Source organism: Quercus lobata, chromosome 11, assembly GCF_001633185.2.
Source record: "Quercus lobata isolate SW786 chromosome 11, ValleyOak3.0 Primary Assembly, whole genome shotgun sequence".
Classification (NCBI taxonomy): domain Eukaryota; kingdom Viridiplantae; phylum Streptophyta; class Magnoliopsida; order Fagales; family Fagaceae; genus Quercus; species Quercus lobata.
In genome coordinates, this window is record NC_044914.1 from 42,745,116 (window position 1) to 42,759,461 (window position 14,346).

Consider the following 14,346-nt stretch of genomic DNA (forward strand, 5'->3'; position numbering starts at 1 on the left):
GTAAGAGAATCTAAATTACAATTTGAGTCACTAATGCCTGTGATTCTAGAACCACTCAAAATTGCTATTAAATAATGCATTTTTAGGAAGCTAAAAATGCATTATTTACTTAAGACTTAGTTGGGTCCTTGTTGAGTGTTAGTATAGCTCACATGAAAGAGGGCAGTATTCCACGCAAAAAAATTGCTTGCTTTATTTACTTTTTTTTGGCTGAAAGCTTCTTTATTTACTTAAGACTTAAGATTAATACCACCCAAATAAAATATTATCTATCACCCTCATATGCATCACCAAAAGTACTCTGAATATAGCAAGAACGAAAGCTCAAGTGTGTAGGCAATGAATTAGCAAATGGTCCACTGTTTTGCTAAAACACCTAGACACGCAACACTGATTTACCAAATTGATCTCTCTTTTAGTAGGAATTCTCCAATCTCATTTTTCTCTCCAAGGCTGCTGTCCAACTGAAAAAAAAAACTCCCTTTAATAATTTAGTGCATCATATACTCTTCCACTGAACTCTTGCATCATTAGAACCATGAAGAGCTTCATAGTAAAATTTTATGTCAAACCTAACATTAACTTTTGGTTTTCACTTCAATCGGTCTCAAGGACCTCCAACTCGAATATTCGAATAAAGGATATTTATATATAAGTATAATTTAACAGACTCCAATTTCCAATCATTAAAACGATGGACAAATTCCATGATGAAGTACCTTATCCAACCAGCTGTTCCAAAGAAGAATACACCAATGTGTCTTTGTCAACTGTAAATGAGTACAAATGAATGACATTGTGCATATTCCATGTGAGAAGTCAAAAACGCAACTTTTCCATCAAGAACAGTCATTTCTCCCCCCAAAAAAAGAAAAAGAAAAAATCATATGCATTTGGTATTGCATTTTCATATTATAAAGCTGTGGTTGAAGAGTTTGGATCTGTAACCAAATTATGCCAAGCCACATTATATAGATCGTGACTTTCCATGCGAATGAACCAAACATACACAGCACCAACCAAAAAAGAGACCATTTGTGTGGCCTTGAACTTTGTGAGAGAGCAGTTCCATTGCAGAGGAGACTCCATTAAAGAATATAATTTTGGAAAGAAAAAAAAATTACATCATATATAAATATGTTTTTTCAACTAAAAGAAGAGAGTTGAGAAGAAATATATGGAGAAGAACACACACCTCTATATTATTGATGATATTAAGTGATACAAAAAAAAAAAAAAAAAGGAGGAGGATTTTCAGACCATATACAAATAAAACGAACAATCAATGAAGTGGAATCTGCTACAATCAATGAAGTGAAATCTGCTGTGGGAAATACAAGTATTCAAGCTATTAAATGAAATGCTCCTCAGCTATCTAAAATCTATTAACACACGATATCTGAAGACCTCACAAAACCAAGTGAAATCTGTGAAGAACAGAAAAAATGGAGTAGGACGTTAACGCCGCTTTAGAGAGACTAGTTGAGGCTGTGATCAGAGTTAAGAAACTTTGGCAAACCTCTTGACTATACCAGCCATGTACTTGCCCTGATGCTCTGCAAGAGCAAGCTCAGTATCACTTGGTTCCCTAGTGCCATCACCAGAAAATACTCCTGCACCATATGGAGATCCGCCTCTGATGGAGTCCATTTTGAACATTCCAGCACCAAAAGTGTACCCAATAGGTACATAAAGCATCCCATGATGGGCTAATTGAGTGATTGCTGTCCAACTGCAGCACATTAACAAATTCATAAAATAAAGCTTGATCACTTAAATGATAGTTATCAAGAGGGTGCCCCATAGCTTCAACAAAATTATATTGATGTATGGCATAATAACAAATATGGCCCTAACTTGAGCATAGACCATTTTTTATGTTTATTCCCCCTCCCCCCTTTCTCTTTCTCCAACTAAAGGTACAAGGAACCCCTGTCCATGCTAGATATCAATCTTTTGTAGTCAGTTGATATGTATTACATTGGGCTAATAACAGGAAGACATTTAAATAGACACCACAACCAAAAGAAATTATGTAGGAGGTTCTTAGTTTGACGCTTTGGCTCCTCAAAATAATAGTGTTTTGGAACAAATTCAGCCAGTAAGCTCTCTACACATTGTATGAGGGTGGGAATTTGATCCCATCTTCACTTGGGTTAGAGGTTTTATGGATTGGGAAGGATACCCCTGCCTTAGGACTGAAAAAGAAAAATCATTTGGCTTGGGGGTAATGATAACCATGCCTATACCTGAGGCACTCAGTGGCGTAAGGAGTGAACAGATGGATTTTATTTGGGGTAAGAGCGGTACCTATGTCCTGAGCAGGAAAATGCTTATATGCTTTTGTCAGCTATTACCAAGAGGAACTTAGGTCTTGAGCTAAAAGGCTAAAGGGCTATTATTATACAATTGGAATAAGCTTTTAATTGTACATTGTAAGACAAGTAAACTTTTGGTACATAACAGAACTTGATTACAAGCATAATCCCCCAATCCTTAGAAGTTCTTGGAGCTGCAAACTATATGCAAGATATGAAACATCCAAACAATGCTTTGAAGGAGAGGAAAAAGCTGATTGTAACAAACACCATGAACTCAAGTCTATATTCCATTTTACATTGTTGTTGGGATAAAACTTAAATAGTCAGCCACATTTACAGATGTAAGAAATGCAAGGTACATTCTGAGCTTTATATAATAAATTTAATTTTTATCATGTTTCTAGGCAAAATAAACAAAATAATCAGGTATAAAGTATAAACAAGGACAAAAAGATGAAAACCACGACATCTATTTGCTGAGCAGTCAGATCAGCTATGAGTATTTCCTAATCATAATCTCTGAACCCACCATAAAAGGCACATAAGGGACTGGGGTTATCAACAATTGGTTAGCAGAATCTCAAACCATATAACTGCTTTCTAAGTATCAGTCCGATTTGATTGGATGTCCCCAAAGTGACAATTACTTTCTAAGTAGGATCTATATGATTCCCACCCATCTGATTATCACCTTTCTTGAAACTCAACTACATAAGTTAGTTCTGTCTGATGTTCGAACCCCTTCCAACTGATCAAACTAATATTTTATATAAAGATGTTGTTCTAATCACTCATTCTGTCATTTGTCTTCCCAGAAATTCAGTTGAATTGACCAATTATTCTCAACCACTCACCGATAGGGAACAAAACTGAAATTTATATGTAGAAGTTCTCTTTGTCAAAACTGAAATTATTCTCAACCACTCTGACTAATTCTAGATGACAGCATATGGGGGGACTAAGAGACTAGTAAAATGTCTGACTCCCTGCAAATAGATTCTTACATGTAGCATGTTCCCTTCCCCTAAAGGGTTCTCACCCCCACAGTTATCCCAATTCTCTTGTTTGGAAGCAAATCACATCTACAATCTCAAAAAGTGCCAAGTCACCAACAACTAATCAAACAAACAATACCATCTAATAAGGATTCCTACTATCCTATACTCATGCAACCAACAAATTGCATGGAACTCTATATTGTTTCTAGTTCATCCAATTCCACAGAATTCTTAAATGTATCAAGAACACTACTCAAACCAATAATATATACAAGAATAACAAAGTATAATAAAAAAAATTCTACAAAACATAAGCCCAAAAAAAAAAAAAAAAAAAAAAAAATCAACTCTTGAATCAGTCTAATTACTCAATAGCAATAGCCATACTTACGCCGTGGTCTCCTGCCCTCCTCCCTGTGTGCCTGTGCTAACAAAGAACCCAGCAGGCACGCCCGCCAGCCTCTGCTGCTCCCACAGCCGCCCTGTCGAGTCAAAAAACGCCTTCATCTGCGCCGCCATGCACCCATACCTCGTTGGAAACCCAAAAAGAAACCCATCAGCCTCAACCAACTCCTCCACAGATATCAGGGGAACCTCATTGTCCTTCGGAGGCACCCTCATTTGCTCCAAGATATCCGGAGCCAAAGTCTCTGGGACTCTATAAAGAAACCCTTCAACACCTTCAATTGAATCAACCCCTTTCTTCATTCTCTTAGCTAAAATCTCCACATGGCCGTACGTTGAGTAAAACACTATGAAAATCTTGAGCTTCTTGGGAAATTGTAGCCCATCTTGAACTTGCGTTGTTGTTGTTGTATTAATGCTTTGGGTTTGGCTTTGCCCAGAAATTATAACAGTACTGTTCCTTTCTGGGTTTGGAGTCGGAGGATCTTTATCAGAAACACCTTTTGGTGCTCTTTGCTTGCTTGGTACACACCCACCTCCTTTACCCATAAAGACTTCAACAGGGTCTTAGCCTTTTTTTAGTTTAACACTGAATTATGGTTATACTAGTACACTCAGACACAAGTGGTGATTGATTTGGAAAAATGGGTGCTTGTAAGACAAGAATTGAAAGGCTCTTCAACTGGGTGTTAGCCTTTTTTTGGGTTAACACTGAATTGTGGTAATTCCAGCAACTGATCAGACACAACGAGTATGATTGATTTGGAAAAATGGGTGTTTGGAAGACAAGAATTCAAAGGCTTACCAGGTTCTGAACTGCAACTGCAAGGCTTCGAGAATGGTCGGCCATAAAGTAGAACGACAAAGACAACATGGGAATTGGACTTGAGGTTGGCCTTTTTAATTCTGAGTTGTTGTCTGGAGCTTTAAGAAAATAATCGCTGGCAATTTAGATTTATATATAAAAATAAAAAAGTTGAGTTTTGAGAATCTCTTGAGCATGTTCTTTTATTTGAATATTTCACTAGCATCCACGAATGAGTTACCATTCTAGGATTCGTCTTTAGCAATTGCCCAATAGTAAAGTGAATACGTGCCCGTTTGATTTTGTGATAATAATAATATAAGAAGTAGAACTTTTGGTTCATAAAAAAAAAAAAAGGGTAGAGCTTTTGGCACACACTCTGACCAGACGGAAATGGGTGGATAGACTTGAAAGACTTTTCCAAGAATATTCATTTTAGTAGGAAATATTCATTAATACATATATTTTTTTAAAGTCAAAATTTTATTTTCCTGTCACAATTAGTGAAATATAAAATAGGACATAATATTTGTATTCTCCTGGGAACTTTTTTTTTTTCTTTTTTTTCTTTTTTGAGGGGGATCCTGGGATCTATTTGGAAGGAATAAAATGAAATTTATTGAATTTTGACTAAAATATCTATAATGCATTTTTATATTTTACAATATATATCTTTTTTTTCTTTTTTTTTTTTGTAATATGAGTTTTTTGACTGATGTAATTATTGTAATATGAGTTATTTCAATAATAATAGTTGACAGTAACAGTGACGTATAAAAGGGGGCCTATAATCTATATATATCAAATTGCAAATTGGGCTTTTGACTTTATCAAATTAAAGTAATATTTTGTATAAAAGCAATTTTTTAGATAGAGCCGGTAACTTATTTTTGATAGGTAAAAGCAAATAACATAGAGACAACAATTTATTTGTTTTTATCAATTTTTTTAAATAAAATAACAATAAGTGTTTTAATAAAACATTTCACATATATTTATTGGTTGATAAAGATAACAACTTATCTGTTCTTATTAATTTCTTTAAATAAAGTAACAGTAAGTGTTTTAACAAAGTATGCAATATTTGACCTCATCAAATTACAGGAATATTTTGGATAAAAGCAATTTTTTAGATAGAGACAATAACTTATTTTTGATAGGTAAAAGCAAATAACATAGAGACAATAATTTTATATGTTCTTATCAATTTCTTTAAATAAAATAACAATAAATGTTTTAACAAAACATTTAACATGCATTTAAGTTTCGGTTGATAGAGACAATAACTTATTTGTTCTTATCAATTTCTTTGAATAAAGTAACAATAAATGTTTTAACAAAGTATGCAACATGCATTTTAGATCAAATAACAATTAATGTTTTAATAAAATATATAACATACATCTAAGTTTTAATAGATAGAGACAACAACTTATCTGTTCTTCAATTTCTTTAAATAAAATAACAATAAATGTTTTAACAAAGCATGCAACATGCATTTTAGATAATATAACAATAAGTATTTTAACAAAATATACAACATGCATTTAAGTTTCAATTAATAGATTGTTCTTATCAATTTCTTTAGATAAAATGACAATAAGTGTTTTAACAAAGCATGCAACATGCATTTTAGATAAAATAACAATAAGTGTTTTAACAAAACATGCAACATGCATTTAAGTTTCAGTTGATAAAGACAACTTATTTGTTTTTATTAATTTTTTTAGATAAAGTAATAATAAGTGTTTTAACAAATTATGAAACATGCATCTAAGTTTTAGAAGTTTAAAGTCTACTTCAATTAAAAATCTATTATCAAAATTTCAAAACTTATATTTATATTCATCAATGGTATATCCATAATGTAAGCGGATCCAACAGGCTAAGCCCACTTAGAATAGCGAATTTAGGTTAGACGGCCCAATACAATTAATTTGTTAAAGAATGGGTTTCTAAGGTCAACTTTAATGTACTAGTAAGATTTAAGCTTTAGATGGATCGATAAAAGTTAGACAATTCAAGGAAAAAGAACAGAATTTTCAGAATTAACACTTCCTCGGGCTTAGCCGAAGAGCAGTTGTTCATAGATTGTTCAAGTCTTAATCATAGGATAGTTCTATACAATGTCAGTATTTCCTTTCAGTTTTTCATCCCCGTTTCTGTTGGAGCTTCCTTTCTTTATACAGTTAGCTGAATTGCATCTGAGCCCTTCACTTGTACAGTCACTGGCTTTCCTTTAGATGCTTATTCCATCAAGGTTTTGCTGGAAGTGGTAGAGTGTGATGTAAGCTGTTAAGACACTGTTCAAAGGTCATTCATTCATTAATGCAGCCAGTTGAGTTGGTGTAGTGCATTGAATGTGAAGGTGATGGTTACTTTTTCTGGATACTTCCCTTCTTCTTTGCTTACATGCCTCTACTCTCTTCTTCGGTACTCTGTTATCTAGGGCAAGTGGCCTGCCCAACAATTCCAGAGGAACGCTCGCTCTTCAGGCTCTTCAGAAAGTTGGCCTCTTCATGGTTCCTCCTTGGATTCTCATCCATTGTTGGGTAAGGACAATGCGTGGGTGGGTCCTTCCCCTTCCTTGAACTTGGCTGACAGGCTCTCTTCTGTACTCAGATCTTACCCTTCCTACACATAAAATCTCTCCTTGCATCCCACATATTTTTTTTTTCCTGAGTTGCAACTTATGCATATACAAGTAACAATAATATGCAAGTATTAGAAAATATTTAACCGCTTAAGTTCAAATCACCCTCTTCATTAATAAATAAGGAATTATAAAAAATAATAATTAGAAATATTTTTATTGATAATTTTAATTAGAGATATTATATATAGGGACAAATATACAAAATCATGCACTTATTATTATAATAATCATTCATTTAGTTATAAATGAGTTCTAAATTCTAAAATTATGTAATAATAACTCATTTAGTTATTATTTCTCAAAAAAATATAAAGAAAATTCATGATTAAAGCCGTGCAATGCACAAAAATTTCATTAGTTTATATCTATATATATCTAAAAGCTGAAATATAATATTTATTGTTGTTACGCTCTTGTGAACCACATCAGCAGTCACATTATCCACTCATTTATAACTCTCTTTTTCTTATTAACTTCCCAACTTAATATTATACTTTCTCCAATTTTTCCCCTCACTTTTACTTTTTTATCTGCCCACTACTATCTATATTTATATCACTTTTCCTCTATCCTTTTATTTTTCTTTATTTTTTTCCCCCCCCCCCCCTCTTAGTATAAATTTTAAAATTCTCTATTTCATTCTATACATAGTTTTCCCACACTCAAAATGTTATTTCTGTCTCTCTCTTTCTCTGTCTCATTTTTTGGTTTTTTTTTTTGCATCTCTACTTTAGGTTGATGAATTTTTTATTATTATTTGAAACTTTATTTTGGGTTGATGTGATTAAGTTGTGTTTTTTAGTTGTTATCTTTTTTCTTTTCTTTGATTTTATAGATGTTATCTTATTGCATTATATATAAAGATAGTATATAAGAATATAATGTTATTTTATTACATAACATAACATGACTTGAATAATTTGGTGTTTATTACAATATTTTTTATTTTTACTTTTTTTTCTTCTCATATTATTCTCTCTCTCTCTCTCTCTCTCTCTTCATTTTTTTTAATCATTTCTTACAACTCTACTTTATATTGATGAATCATTGTGATTTTTAGAACATTATTTTGGATTCATACGTTTTGGTTTTGTATTTTTAAGTTCCCCATTATAAGAACTCTCTCTCTCTCTCTTAGTTTGGTTGGTTTGATTTGTTTAAGTTAATACTTGATTAATTTGGGAGTAAGGATTTGAGTTTATATCAAAATTGGCTATGCTAATAACAGATCGGCATTTGGTCCATTTCAATCCATTTCATCAATTCGGTTTGGTTCAGTCCACATCAGTTCAAATAGGTCCATTCGGTCTTTTTTGTCAATTCAGTCCAAAACTCGAGTGGGGCGAAGTGGAGAGGGGCGGGTCAAGATAGGGAGGGGCAAAATTGCCATCTCTAGTCCCTATTGAATAGACCAAAATGGACCAAATGGTCTGAACTGGATGCAATGGATCAAAGTGGACCAAATACATCGAAGAATTTGACCGAAATTGACCAAAATTGACCAAAATGCTATGCTGGTGTAACTTAAAAAGAGCATAGCAACTAGCAATAATAAATTGTAGGCTTCAACTATTAAATATTATATAGGTATAATCGTGAATTACAATATTTAATATATTCTTGAAGTATTCTAACAAAAATAAAAGAAGTAATGGAGTGCATGAATAGGAAACGAACCTGATTGGCTTCAAGAGTCTTTTAATATAACCTAATAGCATTGATGGGTGTTTTCAACAAAAACATCTAGCGATCCTAAGTTTCTAACTGGCTAAACCCCCCTCCCCCACTCAAAATGTATCTCCCCCCCCCCCCCCCCCCAAAAAAAAAAAGAGCTTAAAAAGCTTGACAAAATATACAAGTCTAACATTTCAATCTTCATGGAACTATGTAACACCATGGTGCCATCATGTCGAAACAGTGCTTCCATGGAGTTAATTTATAAACTTCAACACCTTGATGGTTTGAGCGTAAATCATCATGACATACCAGACGGGTTACACTTAAAAGTTTCAAGCCATAGCTTGAAGCAATTGATTTTAAATGTATAGCCGAATCTTGTGGAGATTTAGGTTGTTACTTTCGAGTTTAATTTAGTTTCAATATACTAAAGACACGAAAATAACCTCTATTTTCCTTCTTTTAATTTGATCAAAAGGAAAATATACACAGAGTACACTAACAACAACAAGAACACAACGGTGATAAGTTACAGGATCAGTAACAGAAAATGGCATCTTGTTCGGCAGTCTATTTGGGTTCTTCTCGTACTATAACAATATGACTTCACATCAATGGAGCTAAAATCGGAATAAAATTTTACAAATAAAACAAGCAAACTCCACACAGGAAGGTTAGCGAAGATGGAAAACCAGGCGAACAAGCCTTCTATTTTGACATTCACAACAACAAACTTGCATAGACTTCACCCTCCCAAGGGCTTATGAATGAGAATGAGCAGTGGTGTGATAGCCCCCAACCCTCCAATGCCTCAATATTGCAGGATGGACGATTGGTGTCCATTTAACCGAGGAAAGTATTAAAGAAATAAACTGTTCTCACCTTTCCTTCAACGAACCAGTTTTAGACCTTTTCAACTCCCATGGTGGCAAACAGCCTTTATAGTGAGAATGTAGAAACAACGATGACATTGATACTTCCCTCTGATGCATTGAGATTGATGACAAACAACTAAAGGCACTCCTCAGTTTCTTCTTTTCGTTCTCATATCCTTGGAAATCAGGGTCGTGGCATACAGTGGTGGCTTTAAGGGCCTCAGGGAGTATGCAGTTGCACAGTGAACCTACAAGGATGACAATACACAAGAATGAGTTTATAGTAGCCAACACAAGAATGAGGGGAAATTAATGTAGTAGCAAAGCATGTAACTCAACAAACATCCTGTTCACCTTCAATTTTTAGTTTTTTTTTTTTTTTTTTGGATCTCTGGTTCTTTTGATTAGTACTTTGACAATGAAATATCAGCAGATAAGTCTGTATGAGTCTAATATGCAAGGAAACCTATCAGATAAAAGCCGAGCCTCAAGGTTCATTCAATAGTCACATGAGAGCCCCCTGCTTTAAGACTTACACTCATGACAATTGTGAGCCCTATTTGCCTTAAGTATGAAACATATGAAGAGAACATGTGCCAATGATATTGTTGCATAATATACAAGAACAATGTAAATGTTTTTAGTTAGTCCATGATAGTCAACTGATATGTGAACCATTCAGCCCTAAGTCATCTAAGACTCGAAGCTAAACCTCAAACTAAGATATAATGTATGATAAGGAGGATGTAACTCACCTATTCTTGCAAGTCGATTCACCCATTTTGGCATTGGGTTCCCTGTCAGCTTGTAACAAATATCATCACAGAAATGATTGCAGTTCTTAGCAATCAAGTGATAGGTATCACCATTATAGTTTGCTGACTGGCGCTCCATGAACTCTCTAACCTCGATAGGATCCAAGCTTGTCGTCCCCATAAATATAGACTTCCTAAACTTGAAGCCAGGGCACTGTCGAGGTTCAACCTCAAAGACACCACTCGTTGGGTAGTCATGAGCTCCAAAGGCATATTCAACACCATGAACTGTAGTGAAATAGGGACAATCAAAACATTTGCATCATCCAGAGAATACTGTGATTCAAATGAGAAAGCAGATAGCAGAATATTAACATCTAACATATGTGGATCTTTTCCATGTCCTGGTCTTTCAAAGACAATATGCCTGTATGTTCACATTCACATGCATATGCAAGGGAGAATCCAGGAATTTATCCTTGGATAATTGGAAAAGGGATTGAAAGGAAGGAAAAGTAAAAATTATGTATTCATAGTGCAAACTGAGGCTTTATAGAAAGAGGACAAATTGTTTTGCTGCATCTAAGCTAAAGAAGAAAAGTAGTAGACCATTCTGGATTTCGAACATTACTCTCATGCATATGGTTTAGCCACCAGTGACAACTCACATGGTTTAAGGTTGAAAGTGCTACAAAGATGGATGAGAGTCCAAAATTTTATGGAGGTTGCATGAAGAAACATTGGCATAAAAATCAAAGATTCAGGGAGAGAAAAAATGTAAGATATGGTTCATGTTACCAACCCCAAATAGATGGGATTAAGACTCTCTTAAAGGTATTATGAAATGAATTTGGTCAAAGAATTCAAGTAGAGCCCAAGAAATCAAAATAGTTTAAACATCAATATTTTCAAAGTTATATGAGATTACAAACTGGTTTTGGGTGTCTGCACAAGCATCTCATAAATAAACAGCAATTTTATTTAGCTCTTTGAAAAATGTCTCATGCCACATTATGTTTATATTTTAATAAGAAATGTTTGAATCTAAATCACTTGTGTGCTTCTGCAATTATACGTTATTATGTAGATTAGGCTCCATCTCCATCTTAACCCCCCCTGCTTTGAATTGACACAAAAAAATGAAAATATTTTACAAAGATTATCCTTATCTTTGGGTTGTACAGTTTGAGAAAAGTATTGTCTGGTTGATTGAGTAGAATCAACAAATTATTTCTTCTGTTCTATACAAAATTCAATTAATCATACTTGCTATTTAATTATGTTACAACCCAAATCAATATGAAGACTAAGGGCATTTTCCCTTCCTCAGTGAAGTTATATAACAGTACTAATTGACTTATCAACTCATGCTTTCACTGTTGGCAATAATACACAGCCAAATAATTTTGAGTAACTTCATTAGAAGCATCATATGCTCTTTAATACTAGATGATTTTAAGAGCAACCACTAGAAATATAAAAATTCATGATTTTGAGAAATGAGGAATAAAGGTAAGCTTACCTTCCACCCCAGAGTGAAAGATACCGAGGCCTGCCCAATAGACATATCCATTTATGGGTGTCAAATCATATACATTTAGATAGACGGGTGTGTTGCCTGGACTATATCCTGCTGACTTAACTTTCTGGAACATGCAGAAACGTTTGGCAGATTTGCCTCTGAAACAAAGAGGCATAATAGAGTTCCAGCCATTCTTTGGTCCAGATTTCATGATCAAAGGTGAAACCAGGTATCTGTCAATGCCTAGTTCCAACCTGTAAAAATGGAAATAACAATATCAACTGCCCCATGTTCAGAAATTACAAAGAAACCAGTAATAGATTGAGGATGCACATAATTTTGGTCACACAGTAGCCTACATTAACAAGCATTATAACTATCTGTTAACTTTCCTAATTGTATCCACGAAATGTAGAAATCAGAATCTAGTCCTTAATTGTAGCATAAAACTGTAATATATTAATACAAAATATCTTCCATCAAAAAAAGTTTCCCCTTTCTAAAATATGTACCAAGTAGAAAATCTTAAGATCTATGCGTAATAACCATGTTATCCTTTTTTTTTTTTCTTGTAAAGAAATATTATATATTTTTTCATAAATTATTTCTTCCTCCAGTTACTTTCTGCATATCTTTCATCTACTTTATGTATTTTTTGCTCTAACTGGCCTAACCACACTTGCAACTTCACTCTAGATCACCACCACATATGTTATTTGGTTTCAGTGTTGGTTGGTTACATGGTCAAGTCCTACATCAAGTAAAAGTGAAAAGAGTAATAATTAGAATAACATTGTTGCCCAAACCCACTGGCTTAGACTTTTTGAATTAAAACAATTATAACAGGTTGTACCAATCCCTCACAAAAGACTCCGAAAGTGTTAACTCTCAACTCTCACAAACCCAAGATTCAAACAATTGGAGTCAGAGTTGATGGTTCAACAAGGTTAGTATTCAAATTCAGTTATGTAGGTATCAGTTTGATTACTACTTCATCTCTACACACCATCTCTGCTGCATTTATGTAATTATCAGCTTGATTTGAACTTGGATGCTTACTTCAATATGATAGGTAATCTACAAAGTTCTAATATTCTTAAATAACAAATTATTAGATAAGCCAAGAATCAGACATGCATAATTTCCTAATTTACCAAATTTTAACCCCGATCCCATAATAAAATTTCAATTATTGCCAAAAAACGGAAGTCACATTCTCATTTGTAAAGAACTGGACTTTTTTGCTGTTTTAGCATTGAAAAGATAATGAAGGACAAGATATACTATTAAGGGAAAGAAAACTAGAAAATTGTTGACATCAAATAAAACTCTAGTAAGTGAATAATATATATATAACACAAGTAAGCACACACCATAAATAGTAAAATAAAATTTATAAAAGAAGAAAAGATAAGAAAAACAGGTCACATATACAAAGAAACCTTTCAAGGAAGCAGATCAGATTCATAAGAACACACCCAAGAAGAAAATAACCAAAGAAGGAAACAAAGCAATGTAGCAACTGATCTTATCCATAAAACAAAAAAAAAAAAACTTACAAGATTTGATAAGCAGTAAACCCAAAAAGAAAAAAACAAAAAACTTTGAGAAATAAAGTGAAACCCATTAAAGGAAAGTGAAAAATAAAAGAGAACCCACATACCTCAATGCACAGAGCAACCATTAGAAAGTGAGGGAAATGCAAGCACCAAGAAGCAAGACAGCCATTTTCAGAGCAAAGAAGGCACCTGAAAATGAAGCAAATTTGAGTGTGGCTGCACAACTCCACACATTGTCTTTGGTGATTGGTCTCTGCTGACAAAAAATATGAAATGAAAGTTCAGAGAAGCACAGAAAACTTCAGTGTTTTTTTTTTTCTCAAACCCAATGAAGAAAGAGAGGAGTAAAAAAGAAGAAAAATGAGATAAAGGGTAATGTTTCTGAAATGATATGAAATGAAATCTACTAACTAAAGGTGAAAGTGAAAACCTTGAAAGATATCCTGTCTCTTTGTGATACTTTGACTGAGACCAGCGTGCTTTACCGGTCACCAGGTCTGGTCTTCTGCTATTTTTTCTTACATAGGATTTCGGTTTCTTTTATAAAATAATGATTTAATATTCAATTCGTTATTAACTGAAACATTAATTAAAGTTACTGTACTCTAATATGATTTACATAATTTAATATTATTATTTTTGTACTGTAAACACCTAGGTCCAATACTTCTTGTAATTCAGTTACATTTTCTTAATATACTTTTACCACTACCACCTTCAGTCAAATATATATATATATATATATAATTTTTGTTATGTACATATATAGAAAA

At 33.5% G+C, this 14,346-nt stretch overlaps 2 protein-coding genes across 3 annotated transcripts; both read right to left on the bottom strand.

The window, feature by feature from the left end:
* Positions 1-1,194: 1,194 nt before the first annotated feature.
* Positions 1,195-4,808, bottom strand: LOC115969466 (probable NAD(P)H dehydrogenase (quinone) FQR1-like 2). Its single transcript, XM_031089128.1, has 2 exons — positions 3,711-4,808; positions 1,195-1,732 (listed from the first exon to the last, which is right to left on the bottom strand). Exons 1-2 carry the CDS (start codon positions 4,271-4,273, stop codon positions 1,501-1,503), a joined length of 795 nt encoding a protein of 264 aa, XP_030944988.1. The 5' UTR covers positions 4,274-4,808; the 3' UTR covers positions 1,195-1,500.
* Positions 4,809-9,303: 4,495 nt separating this feature from the next.
* On the bottom strand, positions 9,304-14,088 carry LOC115969011 (deSI-like protein At4g17486). 2 transcript variants are annotated; one of them, XM_031088572.1, is made up of 5 exons: positions 14,004-14,088; positions 13,678-13,826; positions 12,015-12,268; positions 10,493-10,780; positions 9,304-9,985 (listed from the first exon to the last, which is right to left on the bottom strand). In XM_031088572.1, the coding sequence occupies exons 3-5, from the start codon at positions 12,223-12,225 to the stop codon at positions 9,741-9,743; spliced, it is 744 nt and encodes a 247-aa protein (XP_030944432.1). In that variant the 5' UTR covers positions 12,226-12,268; positions 13,678-13,826; positions 14,004-14,088; the 3' UTR covers positions 9,304-9,740. The 2 variants fall into 2 exon arrangements, with proteins under 2 accessions (XP_030944432.1, XP_030944431.1); XM_031088571.1 differs by lacking the exon at positions 14,004-14,088 and having other exon boundaries at positions 13,678-13,971.
* Positions 14,089-14,346: the final 258 nt, after the last annotated feature.